The sequence below is a fragment of the Aphelocoma coerulescens genome, chromosome 8 (assembly GCF_041296385.1).
Source record: "Aphelocoma coerulescens isolate FSJ_1873_10779 chromosome 8, UR_Acoe_1.0, whole genome shotgun sequence".
Taxonomy (NCBI): domain Eukaryota; kingdom Metazoa; phylum Chordata; class Aves; order Passeriformes; family Corvidae; genus Aphelocoma; species Aphelocoma coerulescens.
Window position 1 is genome coordinate 16,009,823 of NC_091022.1, and position 21,885 is coordinate 16,031,707.

The following is a 21,885-nucleotide window of genomic DNA, read 5'->3' on the forward strand; positions in this document are numbered from 1 at the left end:
TAAGATTTACAGGATATCATATGCTTGTGCTTTTTAAGGTCTCCATCATAAACATTTTCTATCTTAGAATGAGAAAAAATACCTCTGAGTAATTTTATTTCACTTCCTCCATACACTTTCTTTTTTCAGTTTGGTTTGTCTCTTTTTGTATTGTCCTTGTCTCAAACAGTTGAAATTAGGGCTATCTGATACCTTGTCATAACACTGATATAAAAGCTATAATAGACTGAAAAGCACTGTGGATTGTTTTGGTTGGGTTTATTGGGGGCGTGGGGTGTTTGTTGTTTAGTTTTGTTTTTACCAAAAAAATACTCCCTTTGTATGCAGGCAGGTACCATTTAAGAGGAAAAATACTATTATTGAATATATCTGTCTTGATTTCCAAGTCAAGGAAATTATTACTTACTATAAGGTAATCTGGGATTTTTTTCATTACAACTCCCTAATACTACTGGTTTTTTCTTACCCTACATCACAACTACTCAGAATACGAACAATTATTTTTTTAAATTGCATGCCTCTGCTGATAACTTTCCCTTAAGACTTGCCAAAACAAAGCTATTAAAAAAAATGCCTTGAGGACAGCATCACTTTACACGAATTCAGTCAGAAGACAACATACCAACTGATGCAACTCAACTATGGAATTTTTTTTATTAATGGGGAGAAAAATTATGTATTTAAAAAATAGAAACCTATTAGCTAGGCAAGTCTTGATCTACTTCTAGAGCTATTAACATGTTTACAGACTCTTCCACTAGTGAAACTGCACTATTGCTCATGTAACTGTAGGGAAAATAAAAACAAACAAGGAAAATTTTAGTCATTCCCACGGTCAGCTTTTTCTCTAATCATGTTTTGCTGCAGGTTTTCAGTGATTTGTTCTGGTCAGGGCTAGATTCCTGTTCTTTATTCTCTTTACTCTCTCTACTAACTCCAGCATAAAATTTTCTTGATGTCTTTTCATCTGACTGGTTTTAGCTACTGCTTTTCTTCCTCTTTATTGCATCTCTCACATTTATCTGTCTGTGTCTTTCTCATTAATACAGAGTTTATTTCTTACTTTTTGAAAATACTATTAGCAGGATTCTCTAGAAGTGGAGTCCATGAAACTGTAAGAGGAAAAGTGAAAATTTAAAGGACAAGATAGGAGGAGGAGGAGTATAAAATAGAGTTGTTTAGTTATACCAAGAGAGAGAATGACTTCAAAAAAACTGCAATAAAATTTTAAAATATCAGAATTAGCAAAAAGGGTCTAGGAAATTAATCATATTACTTTGCTCATGAAGTTTGGGGACCATCCATAAGTGCACTGCTCTTGATAGTTGTTCCTCTGTCTTTCCATGTACAAGTTCTGTACCCATGTCCAGCCATGTCATTAGAACTGAGAGCAGAAAATTTCCTTATAATGTTAAGTATCTTATGGAAATAGTCCTTTATATTGTACCTTAAAGTACTTGAGAGACTTTGATATTGTTCTCTCAACTATACACTTTAGTACAATGACTACTGTGTTACAGATTGGTGCACTTGTTTCATCAAATTTCTAGATTTATCACTTAGTGTGACTTTTAAAATTAACATGGGTACTTGTGCCAATAAACTGCAGGTTTTACAGTGCAATCTTGTCAGTCTTGAAACTTGGTTACCCTCCTGCTCCAACAGAGCACAGACCCTCTTCCTGCAGCAAGCCTAATGCAGGCTCACTTTGAAAGCCTTCTATTGAACAAGCCCTCCAGGACAGGAGATGAGCTAGGTTCTGGTTTAGTTCCATTTTGTGGAATACTACTGCTGATGTGCAAGTTGGTGTTATTTTTGCATGTAGATTTACTTTTGTATTGTAAACACTTAGAATATCTTTGAAATAAGTGGATTATTAAATGAAGGGAAATATATCAAAGTAGACCTGCTGTTACCACTGCAGAGAGTTGAGCTTTGTCTTTTGCTCTTCTAATGTGAATACATAAAGCTTCAGACAGATGTCAGAGGAAATGTTTAATAAGTTAAACTCCAGTGCTTAAAAGCACTGAAGCTCTCCTTTCAGGTTGTACGTGATACATACAGTAAAATTTGTGATGAGTTGATCTGGCAATTGCAAGATTACAGCCAACACAACCAAAGGCAAAGTAATACTACAGGTAGAAGCCCAGTACTTCAGCTGCAATGCATTAGAGTTTTAACACAAACTAAGATACACTTGTGTCACTGAACAGGTGTTCAGATGTTGCTGCAAATTAAGGGCTTGGCTGAAGCAATCAGCTTTTCTCTGAACCTCAGCTGAGATCCTCTAAGTTACACTTGAGAAATTAAGTTCTACTTGGAGGTGTCCTACCCTGCCTCTGCACTCGTGCTGTTTCTGGAGCAGATTGCTACAGAATATGGTGAGGTGAGGCTGGAGAACTTCTGAGGAAGAGGTTAAGTGCACAGCACAGTGTCAATAGGAGCTTGTCATGAGAAATGCTGTCAGAAGTCAGCAGGTAAGGAAAGTTCAGTGGTGATGGCTGAGAAATCAACAGAATCCAGCCTCCATTTAAGGATGGTTCATGGCTCGAATGCAGTAACACTGCATCACAGAGTAGGATGGAAGCAGGAAGGGACTGGAAAGAAATCCTTTGGGCTATCTGCAGAAATATCAATAAAACAGGTATGCAGACAGACTTGGTAAGGAATTAAGCTTGCTACCACAAAATTAATCAAAAATGCTCTGAACAAATTTGAATTGACATTGCAAGTTTAGACTGGCTCAGCCTTTTGTGTTATCTACCTGTGGTGCTTTTTATCTGTCTCTAGTACTTCTGGCACTGTCTATACCATATCTTCAAAGGAAAAGGAAATAGTTCTTTGTTTATCAGACTTGCCCTGCATTTACAAAAATATGACTGGTAGCATTTTTGCATGTAAACTCAGTTGATTCAAAGAAATTTCTGGCTTGCTGCTGGTGTTTTCTCCAGCTGGAACCCAAGTATTTTAATGTTTCAGCTCGTTCGCTGTTTGGGTCCAAAGGTGTACTAAAAACCAAGTTACTGCTTTTTGCATATACGATCAGATGTAAGCAAAGGATTGTCTGACTCTTACAGACAGATTGACTTACTAAGCAAGTTATGAGGTTATGACCCATCTTGCCCTTTATGGCTGAGCTCTCCATAAAGCAGCTTCTGGTGTGTTACAATTTTTAGCCCAACTTTTAATGATACTCAGACATTTTTTTTATTGCTAGTTGTCTTAGTGTAAGTTGCATAGTATTGTGAGTTCTAGCACTAACTGCAATGTATATGAGGACATTCAGTTTAGAAAACAGAGAAAACATCAATCTGAAATTAAAACAGAAATTATATTAAAACTTCATTTGTTTCAGCTTTGTGCCCAGTGCCTTATAGACTCATTCTCAATGAATACAATAGTTTATTTTAATAAACCTGTTTATTTAGTCTTGACTATCTTAAAGGTCTTTTCCAACCGAACGACTTTATGATTATTGATCATGTTCAGGAAATGCACTATTTTTCTTTTCCTTTTTAATTATGAGTTGATTCAAAAGAAATAAATCAGCAAGCAATTCTACTTTTGGAGGGTGTTGCATTTACAACTAAATTATTTTAATTTCAAAGTTGGGGTTTTTTATTGCTTATTATGCAGCTTTTTGAATTACATCTACTGGCATGTTATGTTCTGCTCTCAACCCCTAAATAGTTATCACTTCATTGCAAAATAAAAGTCAACAAAAATGAATGCATAAACAGGTAGGAAAATGTACCAGGCATGACTTTGTGGCTTGGAGTACCAGATTAATGAGGAGGACCTAGAGGCAAAGAGCAAGAAGGAGAAGAAAAATCCTGTTAACTACACAGTTCAGAAGTTTAGAGCAGCCAAGCAGTAAGAATATGTGTACACAAGAGCAAAGGCAGGTTGTAGAGTAAAAAGGCTCAGGACTGCTAAGCTCCTGCAGAAAAGGAGAAACCAAGCTCAGACAAACTAAAACTTTTGTTTTAATCCATTTCAATGCAAAATCAGCTTGGTTTGCTCAAACCACTTTTATCAGTGTCTTAAGCGAAGAAGATTGATTTTAGCACTGGGGTATGTGAGAAGAGCCACCACAGTCCTTCCTTTTGTTACACTGCAAAAACTGCCACGTAGGTGCAGAATGAAGCACAACTTGAGAGCACATGTTTCTGTTGGTCCATAATTTAGCAAACGCACCTGTGATGTATTTTGTTGTTATTTCTGCCGCCAGTTTGATTCTTATCACAAGTCAATTTAGGTAGATTAGATAGCACTCAAATCCTAGAGTTAATTAGTCATGTGAATATCTCAGCCTTTTTTAAAAAGCTGCGTTATTTGTAGAACACCTTGAAAGAAAGACCTAAGTTAACCATAAAGGTTCAAACATCAGAAGGCAAATAAAAAGAATATTAAATTAAAAAGAAAAAAAAAATGGAGCTTGGTTCAGAAGTTCTGTGTCTCTGAGCAGCCTTATTAAAAAATATGGTAGTCCTACTATTTCCTTCCAATTCTGAAGGACAGAAGAGCTGAAGAGGAATGTATTTAATGATAAAACATTTCAGAAACCCATTGCAGTAGCTAGTAGTTAAAGAACTTGAGACAGGCCATGGTCCTGGATCTGCACATTTAAAAAAAATACACACTCCACAGGGACACAAGCTTGTGTTTTCAGTAAAATAAGACCATTTCATGTATCCAGTTTAGCGTCTGACCACACAAATGGTAGACTTGGTGCAGTGGAGGTGAGGAACTTCTGGGTTGATATGGCTGAGGAATTGAAAGGAGCAGGACTAGAAAGTTAAAGTTGGATCAGTCCACAGTAAAATTTTAGCATGGAATCACAGATGTAAACCCCTTTTTTTCCTTGATCCCCTCTCCCCACAGAGAGCTTAGCATGCTAGCTTTAATCAGATTTCTGATTATATGGCATATGTATTTACAGTCTGTTACTGCTGGGTGCGTTACAGGCTCTGGCTGTTCAAGCTGAGAAGCAGCTGTGGAGTCTTTTCAACAGTGTATGCTGGCTCAGTTTCAGCACTGAACTAATGCTGCTTGTGCAGGTAGGATGAACTCCCATCTAGCTACAAAAGACCACACAGACAGACAGAAAGAGGAAAGATTTAATAGACTGTATGATCAACACTTTCTTTTTAAGTGTTTGATGATCTTAGTTCTACTTATTTATTTGAGTCTGATCACATAAATATTGTTACAATTAGCTCTAGCCTTCAAAAGATCTGCTAAGTTGCTTGTACTGAATGTATTTGGAGATTTTTACTAGGCTTTTCTGGTGACATACTAGATTCATTAATACTTGATCACCTTATTGCTGTCATATCATCTGCATTAAGCACAAACAAAAATTTGCCATTTCTGGGAATCAAAAAACATACACAGTACATTCTTTTTAACTTTAGACAGGGGCAGGAGAATGTACAACAACTAATCTGGGCATTGAGAGAGTGTTAGGGACTTGCCCATACACTGGGTCAAGTATTATTAAAATCTGCAAGAGCAAAGTGACACTTTCAAAATTCTTTGAAATACTTTGTGCTAGTGGAGCAGCTTTGTGCCACTTCTTCATTCCCTGTGAAATGCAAGAACATTTGCATGAATTGGACCAAAATTCTCTTCCTAGGACAAATTTATGGTTTTACAAGTGTTGTAAGAACATAAGTATACAAGAATAAAAGCATGTCACCAAAGCTGTTGGTAATTCATCCTGTAAGAATTTTCAGAAACTTTGGTTGTCTTTGTTTTAAATAGTTTTTTTGTTTGTTTGTTTGTTTTATCTGCACATACCATCTTTTAAACTCATTTATCCTTTTGCTACCCAGGTTATCAGTGACATTATGTTCCCCATTGAAAAAGATTGTATGAAAAACTGCTTCTGTTTTAGAACTTTGGCTTAATAATTAAAAATATGTTGATGTTATGAAATAGATAAAGTTGCACTCCTGTATGTAAGGAAAATAAATTAAGGGTGGTTAGTCTATGTCTTCCATAAGCAGTACATAAAGAATGATGAACCACTGTCTTAGTTGTTTCTTGTAACCTGCTGGTAGTAAGTATTGAAATCCCACCAACTGAAAATACCTGAAGTCTGACATAAAGTAGCTTGATGTCTGTGGTATTTTTTGTGAGATGTCTGGCATGAAAATCTGCTGTGTAGCTGCTGAGTCAGTATGTATTTAACTCCTGCCTGGTACTTTGTAGACTATTTATCTTTACACAAACATTGGCCAGAACAGCATATACAAGTTGAGTAATGTTTTGTATTTGTTTCTCTGTAGTCTGCAACAGATTTGCTAAATGTTGGATTGACATAAAAATCCATGTTGGAAGTATCCCTTCAGTGCCTAGACTGCCAACAATATGCTAATAGTTTCTTTTCAAATAATCCAGTATCCTTACATCTTTCACAATAATTTGTCAAAATTTCACCAAAAATATTTTGGACTTAAAACAATTTGAACAAGGAAACATGAAGCAAATCAGGGACTAAAATAAATGAATTAGAGTATTGATAGCCTGTTCAGTATATTACGTGATACTGCATATCCCTAATAGCTCTGTCTGCTCTGAGCTATTCTGGTAAAACCACTCCTCTAGGTTCAGGCTGAACAGCATGTGTAATGTCTGTGACAGTCTGAGCCTTGGAGATGGAATTGGTTGAACAGAGTAGTCTATTCAGATAAATGCAGGGGATTCATTCACATGGAAATCATTCCTGGCACAGTTGAAACAAAGTATGAGTGAAAGAGGAAACAAAAAGGAGCCACGGCAAGCTGCATTCCCAGCACCAGTAAATCAGCAGAGCTTCATTGTTCATGATAAATGTAAGTTACTTTACATGACATCAGTCTCACCCACTGTTTTGAAGAGGTGGTGGTGACACATAGTCCTACAGTAAAAGATTGCTTTAGATTAATTTGAAACCTGCTTTGCAGTTATGTGTAGAAACCATGTTTTGCCAGTGTAACAGCAAGCTTTAAAGCGAAATTATTTTCACCTTCCTTAAAAGTCCATAGCTATTTTTCTATAGTACTGAAAAGTTGGATGAATAGTTTAGATCAGTAAAGGGTCGAAAAAGTGCAGACCTAGCTAGTACCAGCAAAAACCTAGCATGATACATAGGAAATCTGTATTTTTCTGAATTTTGTTGTGTCAGATGTGCCTCCACTAGGAGGAGTTGTCATCATATCTTTACCCTATAAGATTCTGAGACTTGTGCTTTAATTTAACTCATTTGATGAAAATGTGATGGTTCACAATGTAACTATAAACAATCTATAAAGTTCACCTATGTCTACCTAGCTTGTAGTTCACAAACTGCTAATTGGTAGCAATATAAAGATGAAAAGAAGCTTGCAGCTTATGGTATCCTACAAGCAAACTTATGTTTGTCATTTGCATTATGGCAAAAATTAAATGCATTTCTTAGAGTTTACAATTAATTTTTAATTTCAAGTTTTCCATAAAACTTTGAGAATTTCAGAGGTTTAAATTATGTTTTATTAGTCACAGTTAGGGGAAAAGCTTGAAATGAAATGCCTAGAAATTCCAAGAAAGAGGAAAGAAGGGTAAAAAGTTAAATCTCATATGTACACAGTCTTAGGATTTTTTTTAAATATCTTTTTTTGTTTAACACTTATGTTGCAGATACTGATTATGACTTTAAAATATGGTGGTTTAGAAGTTCCAGTGGGACATACTTTCATTTGTATTTTAAATTCAATGTAATAGAGTCACTGCTTGAATTTAAGTGCTTGTTTTGATCTGTTTGCCAATGAAGTGTTGCAAGATAGTGGTATATTTGGAGGTACACAATTTTTGCCTTGTTTTTCCTACTGTTTTCCTGTAATCATCTCTTTTCAACAAATCATGAAATATGATTCTAGTAAAATATGTTTTGGTCACTTTTCAGCAATATAGCTTCTGCATAGACTCCGATGGGATAAAGACATAGAGACCTTATTCAAGCCTGTCCTTTCATTAAGAGAGAAAGGGACTGTTTAGCAATACATCAACTTGGTATGCTTAAAAGACTTTCAGATTGTTCTAAACCCCAGGATTTAAACCTCTTGGGTATCACAAATCAGAACTGAAATTTTCCATGCAGCTTTATCATTTCTTCTGTTCAAGGGCCTTGATTTTTGCACTGAATCAAAAAGCCACAGTGACTTAAAGTGCTGCCACTCCCCAGAGGATTACCAATCCCTTTACTGTAGTTGTTCCCAGAACACAGTTGGCCAAAGTAAGGAATTCTGTGCCTCACTTGTTTTATTTTGCAGTCCAGGATACATTAAAGGGTTTATGTTTACATGCAGAGTCTTTTCTAGATGGAAGAGGAGTCCATAACCTGTAGCAGGATTTGACTGGATATTTAATGTCTCAAATTTTCACTTTTGCTGTTTAAGCACCTCCTTGTCATTGCTTGCTTTGTGGCAGCACAAGTTTTTTTGTGAAGGAAAGAAGACACATGAGTTGACTTGAAATTACAGCCCCTTCCTCTGGGTAACTTTTTCTGCCACATCAAGTCTCTCTCACATATTTTTTCATTATTTTCCTGTGTGTTTTCTACATATTATAACAGAGATTTATCAGAGGTACTACTTTGATCACTTTTATTTCTTTGTTTCATTTTGTTAAGCCATCATAACTGTAAGAACATAAGCCTTTTTTTACATTATGTTCTTATGCTTTCTTTTTCCCTCTTCACCCGTGATGCCCTGTGCACAAGGTTTCTACAGAGGTCACATTCCCATCTATGAAATTTTCTTACTTAGGTAGTTCTTCCCTTGTGATGTTCTTTTCATGGAAGTCTAGAGTTGAAATCTGATTGTGCTAATTATTACACAAGTAGTAATTATCACCCATCATTGCTTTTCATGCAGAGTTAACCAAAAGGTCAAGGTTTTCCATATTGTTCCTATCTGAGAAAAAGAATGGTGATATTTACTTGTGATGTCATCCAGATTACATGCAAGGTACCAAGCTCTGTTCCTGTGAATACAGAGAGGAAGGAATTTTTGGTTCTAGTTTCCAACTCCTTTTAGCCACAGTCTTTGGCCCCATAAGTGCTTTCTCTGGACTGACTAGTGCACAGTACCAGTATTTGTTTGATCAGTGTCTGACACTTTGGTTCTGCTGGTGGATTGCTTTTCACGTATTTCTGCTGCTTCTGTCTCTTGCCCTGTCTTGCAGGTGCCCTTCCCTTTTTGCTAGCAGAAACAATGGATTTGGCTTTATGATAGACTTTAATAAGTGCATTACCAGCCCATAGCTTTATTAGGTTAGGAGAACCTTGTCCAATTCTTAACTGGAAAATTTATTTAATGCAGTAGGCTAGAAAAAGTGTCATGAAAATTATGGCAAATTACCATTACTGTAGAAACAAATCCCAGAGAAGAAGGTTACTTTTCTCGGTAAAATGTTAACACTTCTGTGGAGATGAAGCAAGCTTTTGGGGTCATTGACTGATACCTTCTGGCTTTCCCACTTTGCATTTAGTATTCCTTCTACAAAACAGTTATCTTTTGAGATGTTTCCAAAACACACAGATTTACTGTCTTAAGATGTAAATCTGTGTGTTTTGGAAAATTAACTGCACTACTTACAACATATCTTACAACTGGCAAATTGTTCAAAGAAGAAAGAGAAGAAATGGAATTATAACCTGGGCTGCAAAAGAAGAGGTAGTTCTTTTGTATTAAGACAGTAAAATCTCTGAGGGGTGTCATCACAAACTCTCCACTTCCAATTTTTTTAGTTGTTCATTCTACAGCATTCAGAAACTGGCACTCCAATGGTAGAAACTTTCTGCCATTCGAACACGCATTACAATACAACAGTCCTGAATGAATTGCTTAGTTAAGCGTAAATAGTTGTGATCAGCAAAGGGGACAGACCTTTGCTCAGTGTTATTACTCAGTGCCACAACACAGGACCTGAGGTGTACATGATGTTGCATGGGAAGGTCAGAGTTATTGAGGCTGTAATTTAGAGGGTTTGTTGATTTCACTAACGACAGAAAAAGATAAAGGTACATCTGAAATGGAAGTACATCACAGTCTATCTGAAAACAAAACTGATGGGCCTTTCATTCAAGTTAGAAAGCATGCCCAGTTCAAGTGATTAAAAGCCTTAAGAAAACTTACTTGGGCAGCTGTCCAATATATCAATTTATCCTAATAAATTACTTTGTCACAGCAGGAGGCTAGTTTTAATTTGGAGGTACAATCCAAGTCAATTTTGCTGAAATAGAAAAGGCACAATAAGGGAAATGACTTTCCAGATGAGATGAAATTGCTGGCTCTGCCGACTCACATGAGTAATTTTGCTGGGGACAGGATTACACCATGATAAGTGGGTTGTCATATTACTGCCTGAATCCCAAGGGGAAACTGAAAAAGGAGCATGAATTACTGTGCCTGGAATACTTACTATAATCACACAGTGATCTGGAGTTACTCAGTTTTGGTGCCCTTTGTCATCCACACATACATGCTTTTAAAAAATTACAGGGATGCAAATTTGACAAAATCATAGCTGAAGTAAGAATCTGGTATTACACATCACTTACCTTGTGTTTGGAGTATAACAAGCCACCATCATCAGCAGCATCTTTTAATGGTTCTGGGCTACTGGGATAGAGGAATGAAGTAATGAATTATCAGTATAGTAAAGCATTGTAGTGTGAACAATTGGATTTAAAAGCTACAAGGTATAAAACACCTTCCTCTGTGCATTTGCATCACGTGTGCCCCAGGATGCATGACTGCAACTGTGAGAGAATGTGCAGGAAAGCACTCTGAAAATAAAAGTTCAGCTCAGTAGATCAGAGAGGCACGCTAGGAATCTCCCTTTATTACTAATTTCATAACTTTTTAGCAGTAATTTGATTTCATAAAAGCCTCTGAACAGGTGGTGTTCAGGAATAGAATGATAAAAATCTAGGTTGGATTTCAATTGTTTATTTTTATGTGAAAACTCCTGAAATGGTATAAATTATGTGGATAATTCTGCAAGACCTTCCACATAAGGAGTCCAGAATAACTTCAGTCTTGAGCTTGTTAAATAATAACAGAAGAAGTCTTACTGAATAAATAGCAGCGTGTCATAGCACCTTAGTGGTTCTATCCCACAAAAATCTGGTGACCTGACTAAACCTATGATGATCTCTTTTTGCAGGTCCTCAGATGTACAGGAACTGACAGTGTTTGGAATAGATAAATAGAACAGAGATCTTGTATTTCTCTGCAGTGCATGCTGTCATTTATATTTTCTTCCCTTCCTTTCTCTGTAAAGGAAGGATAATCATTTCTTAGTAGGGAAAAAAAAATGTGCCCAAAATCTGCCACACACTTTGCCAGTGTGTTTATAATTATATTTTGCATCTTAAAATATGTGTCATTACCTGCCTTAAGGAAAAATTAGTTCTGTTTTCAGAGATAAAATAAATGGTGTAAAAGTAGAAGAACAATAGGAAACTCCCTCTGCCTACAACCACATCTCATAATGATATATTTAGTGGTTTTAACAGTTTATTTTGCAATTCCGTTTTACTCTTAACCTTGATCAGGCTATGAATATATCTTGAGTCCTGACCACTAGGCTGTACCCTGCATCCAATGAACAGTGTAATTAATACTGGTTGAATAAGAGTTGTTTATTTGCCAAAACTACCATTAGCAGAAAGATCAGAAAGACAATTAGTTATCTTGTGAGAGAAAGGGCATTTTTTTCTCCCTCAGCTGTAGGAACAAATTTTTCATTAAAACAAAAAGGCTAAGTGTACCGAGGTGTTAGCAAATACTTAATGGCATGTAAAAGTGTGCCATAAATAATCCCATTCAAAGGTGTAATTGCAGTATATTTGAAAGCAATGCATCTTGTATTTCTTAGTATCTTGTCATACAAAGGTAACAACATTTTCTGCTTGAATTTTCATATGGGGGCATGGAGGACAGGGGTATTGTTATTTTGGCTTGCATTTATTTGTTGGTTTGGGGTTTTTTTAGTACAAATTAAAAACAGAGTAAATGCAGCTGGACAAGTAAGATTAGATAGCCAGTGTTTATCAATGTATTTTTAAAGAGAATGTTGCTCTGTGGAAATTCTGGGATTACTTTAATGCTTAGCGTAGAATTTCTTTTTGTTCTGGGGTGATAAGTGTGATGACTTTCTAGCAGTTATTGTAGATATTTTTTAATTGTCATGTACTAATATAGAATCTTAAGTATTCACAGTTAAATATAAAATTTGTAGTCTTAAAAAATATATTCTTGGTGAAGCTGTTGAACAGTTTTAAAAACAAGAGCCTTTATGACAACAAATTTGAACTCTCTTACTTTAAAACGTATGAACTAGAAAAGAGGTATTTGTCCCTGGTTTTATTTATGTTTTAACCATCTAGCCATGTTTTTCCTTTTGTCTCTCTGAGAATCATATGCCCTTCATGCTGACCATCTTGCAATCTGAAAGTACCTGTTTAAAGCAAGCCAATAAATGAAAGATGTCAGTGGCTGAGCTTGTCCTCGCCTCACATAAGAATGTCATCCATGGCTTTAACATTCCTTAAGGAAATTCTTTTGTGGTGTGTCAATTAAATGTGGAGATTTTCTGGTCAATGTTACTCCACAAGATACTCTTAGTTACTGGAATTCCACTGTTCTTTAGCTGTATACTCATCATCCATAGCCTGCAATATTTTCACAACAATGAAAAACCTGCAATAAAGCAAATAACATAACAGAGTATTCCAATGGACAATAGAAGGATTTCACAATGTGACTTGCAAATTAGCAGGTTTGTTCTTTAATAGACTATGAAGTGACAAATTCCAGAATTACAGCTTCCACAGTGTAATGGTGTATGTGTCTCTGAAGTGTAACCATTTTGACTGTTTTCCAAGTTTGAGCACTGAGGCAAAATTCACAGAGGCTTCCAAAATAATGTCTGGTCCAAAACATTTTGTGTATTACTAACAGTTGCTGTTCTAACTGAAATGCTTTTAAAATATTTCCAGGAATGTACTGCACTTTAACACAGGTAATACTGCTACCATGGCCTACCTTTCTGCAGAACAGTATTTTTAGGTTTGCAATTTTTAGTTAAAAAAAAAAAAAAAGACATCAAAGCATTTCTAGTGTTCTAAGAATTATGAAAATGCTAAATGGCTTTCCCCATCTGACAGAAAGGAACACTGACTCTTTGCTGACCATAATATGTCAGCCTTTGGGGCAGCTTCTTGGGTGTTCAGAGTAGGCAGATGTGTTAGAACACGTGGTTTGTAGCTGAAAAGTCATAGTTGGTTTATCCAGAGCTAATGAGCAAGTACTTTTTCCTGAAGTATGGCTAAGAGAAATATCTTCAACTAAAAACAAAATAAAATAACTAAAATATACAATTAAATGCACTAGGTGTCTGAACATGAGTATTTCCTGATTCTGGCATCAGTGTTCTGACAAGAAACATTCAGACCACAAGTTACAGATTTAGAATTCGGCATCCTTGAATTGATTTAGGCTATGCTCAAACTTGCACATAGAAGTGTCTTCAGAAACTCGGCAATTCTTGGAAGCTTAAATATTTGTCTGTGCAGACCTTTCATAAATGCTTACATAGAGCAGTGGTAGCAGGAGAGTATTTTATGTGTCTTTTATCTTGTGATGTCTATCATGTGTCCATCTTAAAGTCTATCTTTTATTTCATCTTTGCAGCTGGGGAAAAAAGTAAATAAAGTAGAAAAATATTCTAACTTACAGATAACTCAAATTCAGATTACATGATGGAAAGCAAACTGCAAAAATCTTTCAGTTGCTTTTTTCTTTAGAAATACTTCGTAGCAGGTTGACTTTAGCTATGTTCCTACTTTGGACAAACACCCTTCACAGAATCTTAGTCATTTTGACTGTCTTACAGAGAATTCAGTTTCATTCACATCCTTCATATTCTTACAGAAAACACTACTCCTTTTGCTCTTCCTCTTCATTTAATGCATTTTGTCATATGTGTCACACATAAGAAGAATGACATTATCATTGAATGAGCATATTGAGAAACATTCTTTGAATGCAAAGACTGTGAGTATATTTTAATTGGTACTACAATATCAAGTGACTCTGTTGATTCATCTTCTAAAAGATTCATTCAGCTGCAAAAGCTAAACAAAATATAGTCTTCAACATTCCCTGCTTCTATGAGGATTACAAAGAAACAATGAATTAAATGTAAAAATCTTAATGCACAGATAACTACCTCTTACCGTGCAGCCAAGAAAGCGTTAATCTCTTTGGCCATAGTAGTGAAACTTGCCTGTTATGAAGTGCTTTCTGAGTTCAGTCATTTAACATTCCTAAGCAATGTTATTTGTAATTTGGTTTTGTTTTTCAGAGTTGTTGGCATTGGGAGGGAATAGATAATGAAGTATCTACCCATTTCTAACTGGCTGACCCAGCTTGGTCTTGCAGAATACTGCACACTCTTTGAACAATATGATGATATAGAGGTGAGAGTTGTCCTTTTTCAATAAAATTCTTGAGAAAATGTTAAGTAACATCTTTAAAGCTACTAAAAACACAACCAAAATATGTCTGTCAAAGTTCCCATTGTGTTACCCTGAGCATCTACTGTTCAGTACTGGAGTTAACAACAATCTTACAAACTTTTTGTTCCTTCTTACAAACTTTTTGTTGAAGTTTGAAGAGCAGGCATATTGCATTTGTACTCTTTTGTGGGTTTTCTTGGAGGATGATTCTGGATTTGGAAGAAGGATGTTGGGTCTTTGAGAAAAGAAGTGGAACCCTCTGCCACTGTTGCCAAAGCTGAAAAATCCTTTCTACTGAAATGTGAATTCAACCTTAGTACCAACTTTTGCATTTGAGCAAACCTAGAAAGGAATAAATTAGAAGTAATAATTGTTCAACTCCCTACTTCCATGTCATTAGTTACATATGAGTTATCATTTGAGAAAGAGTATGACATTATCAGGCATGACTGAAGTTCTCCAACAGTAAGAACTTTTTTTTTTAAACAGTGTTAGCTAGTGACTTAAGAAATTGAGGCTTTCTGTAATAAGAGCACTGTTCAGTCTAAAGCAAATAACATTAGGCTTTTGGAGTGGTTTTAGTTTGAAAAAAATACTTTAAAATTACAGCTTCAAAAACAGTGGTTCACACTAGAAACTGTGTCAATTGTCTTATTATTTAGACAGTGAATCAATCTCATTTTGTGTTTTAGGGTCCAAATTGCAAATCTCCATTAGAAAAGCCCACTTTCAGTACCATGACTTGCTAGTAACAAAATACTGTACATTCTATCTACCTCTCTTGATCTCATTTACAGCGAAAACACAGAACAGTAAAAATATAAAGAAAAATATATTTTTATATATTTCCTATTTGCTTTGAAAGTTTTCATCATCAAATGAAGCTTTGTACCTACTTATAAATCAACATCAAATTGAAATTCTGTACTGACTTATACATACTGCCTGGAGTTATTCAGCAGCTTATTTTGAAAAAAAAAATAGTAATGAGTTTTTGGAGAGAAAGTAGATTAAAAGAGAACCATATTACCCAAATGCATTATATGGAAATTCTTGTTCTTCAAAACAGGGTCACAACTCATGTTATCTACTATTACAGTGAATATCATCTCCATTATACACAACCTTCCTTTCCAAAATCATTATTCCTATCAGTTCATGCTGAGATATATCTTCCTATATTAGTTTAAGTGCAATTGGCATACTAGCACTTTTGGGGATTTTTTTTTTTTTTTTTTACTCAAAGAAGTCATAGTTTTTAGAAACTCTCCAGATAACTTGACCAGATGTGTTTTGAGAAAAAATTGAGAGACAATGAATTAATGTTTTAAAAGAAAAATACCTCATTCCTTCAGTGACATACCTAATCATGACAAGGGGGCTTCATATAACATATAATATACATACATTTACTATTATGTAGCTTAACTATTATGGTATGAGAAACAGGAAATGTATCTGAAAGACACTTGAATTCTCCTGTGTTAATAGTATAATTAATCATTTAATTAATAGTATAATATTTTTCTTACTCTGGCATTTGCTACAGGACTTATTCCATCTTACAGAAATTGACCTTAGAAAACTGGGAATTGAAAATCAAGGCCACCGAACACACCTCATTTCCAATATCCTGCTACTTCAGGAGGTAAAACAAAAGAGAGGTAAGATTTCAGTGTTGTCTCCTAAAGACTAAGGAATGAGCTAAGGCAACCCAAGCTTCCCTGTCACAAAGGATGATAAACAAATACCCTGATACAGCCTGGGATACTGCTCTGAATGCAGGGGTACTTTACACAGACAATAAGAGGAATTGTTAAACATCAGTTTAACAAGAATTAAACATTCATATTTTGGCATGGATTTACAAAATAACATACCCTGTATTTTTTATAAAAGTTGTCATTTAGAAAAGGCTCCACTTTAATTTCAGTTTCTAGTGCTCTCACAGTCTTCATCTTAACAAGACACAGTAATGTTAACACACCATAATTGACGGAAGTCTGTGTCACAAATATCTTCCTCATTTGGAAAGATCATATCGGAAGGTCTAAACCAAGCTAATTTGTGCACATCCTACTTCATCCCTACTGAGGAGCAGAAGAGTGCTTACACAGCTCAAAAGTCCTTCTTTTCCATTAGGGACTTTGCTATGAATTAAGACTTGATGACTGCATAATTTGTTGTTTTTATCAGTTCAGTATCAAAATTCAACTCAAGTTTATGAGAGTTGGAACAAGCCCTGTAAGACATTGTAGTCTGAGTGGAAGGATATAGTGAGAAGTTATTCAACTGTGACTTGTTGTACTGGATATTTTGAGAATTGTTCACAAGATAATGAGATAAAAATATTATTCATTCTGCCCAATAATTCTTCAGATCACTGCTGAAGGCTTTTACAAATTTAATGTGAAGCACTTAGTTACTTGGTTAGCAGTCCTGCTTCTACATTCTCTTGGTCAAGATAAGACTTTTGGACCATGTGTAGAAATTGAATATTCATAAAATATGTTTATCTACTGAAGTTTTCAGAAGGAACTAGAACTGATTGTGTACAAGTAGGTCAGTGTATTTCCTCAATGTTTTCTGATGAGTTCAATATTGGTTTAACAATTGCACAACTTCTACGGCTCATAGGTTGGACGGTGGATGTAAATATGACATTTTTGTAACTGCTATTGTGAACAGATTAGAAAATTATTTCAGTTGATGATTGCAGTGAAACTGGATGTGTTTCAATTGATATTTGTTTTTGCATGCATCAGGACTGTATTTCATAATCATTTCAGGTATTGGAGTGCAGAATGTATTACAACTGACAATGTAGCACTGTTTCTCAGAGGAAAGGACTGTTCAAACTGTCATTCATGTGGTAAATTGATTTGTAGATAGTTATGCAACATTTCAATCAACTCACCAGAATGTTCCAACTCATGATTGTTCTGCTTCAAATATGTTAAGCTACATCAAATCTTGATGTATTGCTGATGGCTTCAGTGAATATGAATTTTTTCACACAGATTATGCAAAGTGACAGCATGAAGCCATTTTAGTTTTGGTTGGGGTTTTTTTTGGGGCAGTTAATGGCTAGAACTCTTTTAAGCTAAATTCTAGTAAAATTAGTGTTGGTTCATATTCATATTTTTATGGGCATTTATCTTGAGCAATGTTTTCATTCACTGTTGGGTTTTGGCTAATGATAATTAACTGTATAATTGAATGACATGCTTGAAAAAAATACAGACACATTGATCTCCAAGTTCTGTTTACACCAGAAAATTGCATCCTCAATAGCTTTGCTATTAAGGATTTATTAAGGATTTCTGGGAAGGTTGAAAACAGATTGGTTCAGTCAGTCATACACGAGAGTGCAGACTGGTTTGTTTTCACAGTAGGGACTAATGGTTGTTATCCCATCTCCAGCCTATTGTGACATGGTTTTGTTTTGTGTCTGTCTTTGACAGAATGCTGTGTCTAGGAGCAAAGTGCCTAATCAGTTACACTGAAATGCTTGTTTTCCAGCACTGAACTTCACTGTAGTTAGACATTAGAGAAAATGTTTAAAATTTTCTATTCTGTTAATGTTAATGTCCTACTAATGTACTTACTGGAAAAGAGCAAAAGCTATCTTATTATGTTTGCTGTTATTTTGAGCTTTAAACAACAACATTTTATTTGGTACTCGTTCAACAGTTTCCAGAGAGTGCTTCAAGTGATAAGTCACTTTAATAAGTAAGCATTTGCATGGGGTTAAAAGTGAAATTAAATTTTGGGTATTTTTGTGAAAATATTTTCTGTTTTCTAAAATGTTATCTTGGCTCTGAAACTACTCTGAACAGGACATGTTTCAGTACACTAAGATTTGGATTCATCCTGTCTAACTCCAGCTCCTTGGGCTGTATTTCCACAGTAATCAATACCAAGACCTGTGGATTGACATAATCTGTTCATTGCCATAATGCCCAACAACACATGAGAGCTGGATGAAACATGTGCACATGATCACATATCTGTTGAATCAGGCAGAGTACACAATACGAAGTTCACTAGCTTGATGCTTTTATGCCATCTTTATGGCAGCCAGTGATAGGGAAGTGACTAGGATAACTGATTTGTGAGCAGCATTTAGGTGATCAGTAGGAAAATAAACATTGAAAATTGTTAAACCACTTCAGCCCGGCAGAATGAATTTAATAGTGGATCAGTGATTTGAATAATGGGGCTCTGATATTTTTGGTCTGTATCAGGAAACTTAAAGGCTGCTGTGCTGTTGACTCTTGACCTTAATTGAAGCTGAGTTTCCAAAATCCCAGCCTAAGCAGTCTGTGTTCTTTTCATCTTTCCTCAGCTGCTTTTTCCAATCTCTCTATCATTCCTTTAGTTGTCTGTAAAACTATCCTGCAGCTGCATGGTGAACCCATTGGGAAATATGTCTAGCTGAAAAACAACCTTTTTTTCCTCTCCTCTCCATCCACATCAAGTCCCCAAGCCAATTCCCTGTTCAGCTGCACAAACGCTCGTACGAGCCTGAATGGCCACGGAAGAGACAGCAGAGCTGAGCTCTGCTGGCTGAAACAGCCCTGCTGCCCAAACTGAAACCACAGTGTTAAGTGGGAGGCAAGTCATTCTCTGCTCCCTCTGCTATTGGAGATAGACAAATGAATTCAGCAGATAATTCAGTTCACTACCTTTTGTAGGTGTCTGTATTTTTTGTTGATTGTAGAGATATGCCAGGATGGCTCTTCCTGACAGATCTCTTAGCAAACGCTGACAGCTGATGGAATTTATTTAGGCCTAAAAGCTAAAACTGTGGTTGTTCTGGAATATTTAATCTCTTCTTCTGAATGCAGCCTTACAAATTAAGAAAGCATTTGTTTCTTTTTCTCTAAATATTGATGATCTCCAGTATTTTCTTAGGATTTATCACTACCTTTCATTTCCTTGCAAATCAAAGTATGCAAGTGGAAAAGTGTTTCCAGTTTCTGAAGATTTTCTTCCTAAGTGCAAAATTGTTACCAGTTCTAAATATACTTCCTATCCCTGTTTCATGAACAGAAGACTGTGTGGCCATGTACAGAATCAAACTAATAGTTTCTCCAGGATCAGCTACTAGCAAAGTAGATGTCGAGTGAAAACATGAAAGAGCACAGCAATCCATAGTGATGCTTTCTTAGAATACTTTTTCAGCCTCTAAGCATTTAATCTAACAAAACGCTTCAAAGGTATGAATGGGAAGAGACATAAATACTCATTCCATGATCTTTTTGGCTATATCTTGACTTAGCTTTTGATGTGCACTGTAGCGTGTTCTGGATCTTGATGTCCTGCCATCTACACCAGTATCCATCCATGTACTCATCACATGCTGTGACTCCTTTGAGATGTACCTCCTGTTTTCTGTTCCAGGGAAATTGTAGAGTTAAGTGGTGAGGCCTGGAACATGCCTGGGCTTGTCACAGTGTGGAATCAAGATGCATCCAAAATTCGGGTACTAGCACCTCTAAGAAAAGCAAAAAATATGGGCTATGCTCATAGGAATGTTCTCAGTGGCTATCTAGCACCTGTTTGAAATATTTGTTTGGCATCTTAGAAAAGCCAGGAAATTACATATCCTCTTCTAGAAGAGGCTTCGTGTGGTATGACAAAAAGTGGTGACAAATTAGGTGTAATCTGACTCTTGTATTACTCAGAAAGGTTTTCCTTCCCTGAGCATGAGACATTGCACTCTGTCCTGCACCAATCAGCAGTTCAGACACATCCTGAAAGCCACAGCCCAGTACTTGTAGAGTAGTGCTTCTGGAAGGAACTGGGGTTTTCTCAGTATCCTCTAAAGCAGGGTTTATGCTATGTGGGATTGGACCAGAGTGTTAATTAATCATATTGATTTATGTTTGTTGCATTTAGTCTCATTTACCATAATGTGCTACAGACTATAGGAGTGTGAGTCTATTATGATTTTTTATGACCTATAGTAAAAGAATAAATCATGCTTCAGGTGTGTTGAGGAATCCCACTATGATGTGACCAGCTCCTTCAGTCCAGTAGAAATGGTACCTATAGCGAGGGAAATGTAAACACATAAATGAAAATGTCTATTCTGATACAATTAAAAAAAGGCCTTGGGTATTGCCAGACATGGAAGATATTTTTTTTTCCCCTTTAGGGACATGAATTTAAATACAGCATTATATTTGAAAACTTTGTATCATTTGACTGTTAAACTATTTGTATACATTTGCATGTATTAGTGATGTATGTTTCTATATATCACTGGTTGAGTGATGAGTGGAAAGAAATATAGAAAGCAATGTGATAAGTTTTTTTTTAAAGAGGTTTTCTAAGAGCTAGAACTTTGTTTTTCCAGTAACTTCTTTTACTGAGATTAATTCAGAATAATAGCATTTTATAGCCTAATGTGATTTCATTAACATATTGGAGTGTTTTTCTCCAAGAGGCAAAAAGTATAAAGAATATTTCTTTTTTGTCTTGTACAGGCTTTGTTATCTAGCCTTACTGGATTTAAATAAAATATATGCATTGACATAATTTATTGTGGGCAAACATACAGTAATATGCAAAACCTGAATTAGATTGAATGCAATTAATATTCCATAACTTCCTGCTTTTAGATTTTGCATCTAAATTCTTAGATAACTGTTTCTGCCTATGTTGTATTTCTTGCCATGCTGCAGTAGTATGAAGTCAAATATGAAGTGATTTCTTGTTATTATATGGAAGACCTAAGTTGTGTGGTATTAAGAAGGAAGCTGAGCAATCACTACAGAGCCTGACTTGTGCTTGGGTACAATATAAATAGAGAAGTCCATCTCCAAAGAAGGTGTAAAATAACTGAGGGAGTCTCTCCTGTGTTTTTATTAGATGACCATTATAATTAGCATAAAGCCATGACTGGTTTGGCATTGTCAACCCCAAATATCTTGCCTTTGTCACTCTCAGATAAAGTCCTTCTACACATTCTGGTGCTTTTGCTCTTTGAAACATTACAAATGCAGCCATAGTGCTTTGGGCAGTGGTATGTAGTGTCAACCTGTCAGATTCCAACCTCATGCTAAAGTATGTTGGTAGCTTTGCCAACAGAGGGGAGAGGAAGCTGCTTTGAACATTTTGATCTGTATAGTAGAGGTGGCATTGCAACCTGTGTGGTCTATTTTGCTCTCACTGAGAGACACAAGGATTTGGAGATTTTTGCTTTTTCTGTTTGAGGTCAGAAATGTAAATGCTGTTACAGAGTTGTTAACAAACATCTCTCACAGTACCATTTCATCTACTGAAAGTTCCAAATTTGCTTACTGGTGCTTTCTGGCCTTTTGTTT

At 35.8% G+C, this 21,885-nt stretch overlaps 1 protein-coding gene across 6 annotated transcripts in view; it reads left to right on the forward strand.

The window, feature by feature from the left end:
• BCAR3 (BCAR3 adaptor protein, NSP family member) overlaps positions 1-21,885 on the forward strand; it is a 96,684-nt gene that overhangs the window by 13,385 nt on the left and 61,414 nt on the right. For 3 of the 6 annotated variants that reach the window (XM_069022727.1, XM_069022728.1, XM_069022729.1), the window contains 2 exons: positions 14,398-14,512; positions 16,101-16,215. In XM_069022727.1, the coding sequence (XP_068878828.1) occupies positions 14,426-14,512; positions 16,101-16,215 (202 nt within the window). In that variant the 5' untranslated portion in view covers positions 14,398-14,425. Of the gene's footprint in view, positions 1-2,320; positions 2,478-4,964; positions 5,061-14,397; positions 14,513-16,100; positions 16,216-21,885 lie in introns of those variants that run through there. The other 3 variants (XM_069022730.1, XM_069022732.1, XM_069022731.1) reach the window with 3 other exon arrangements.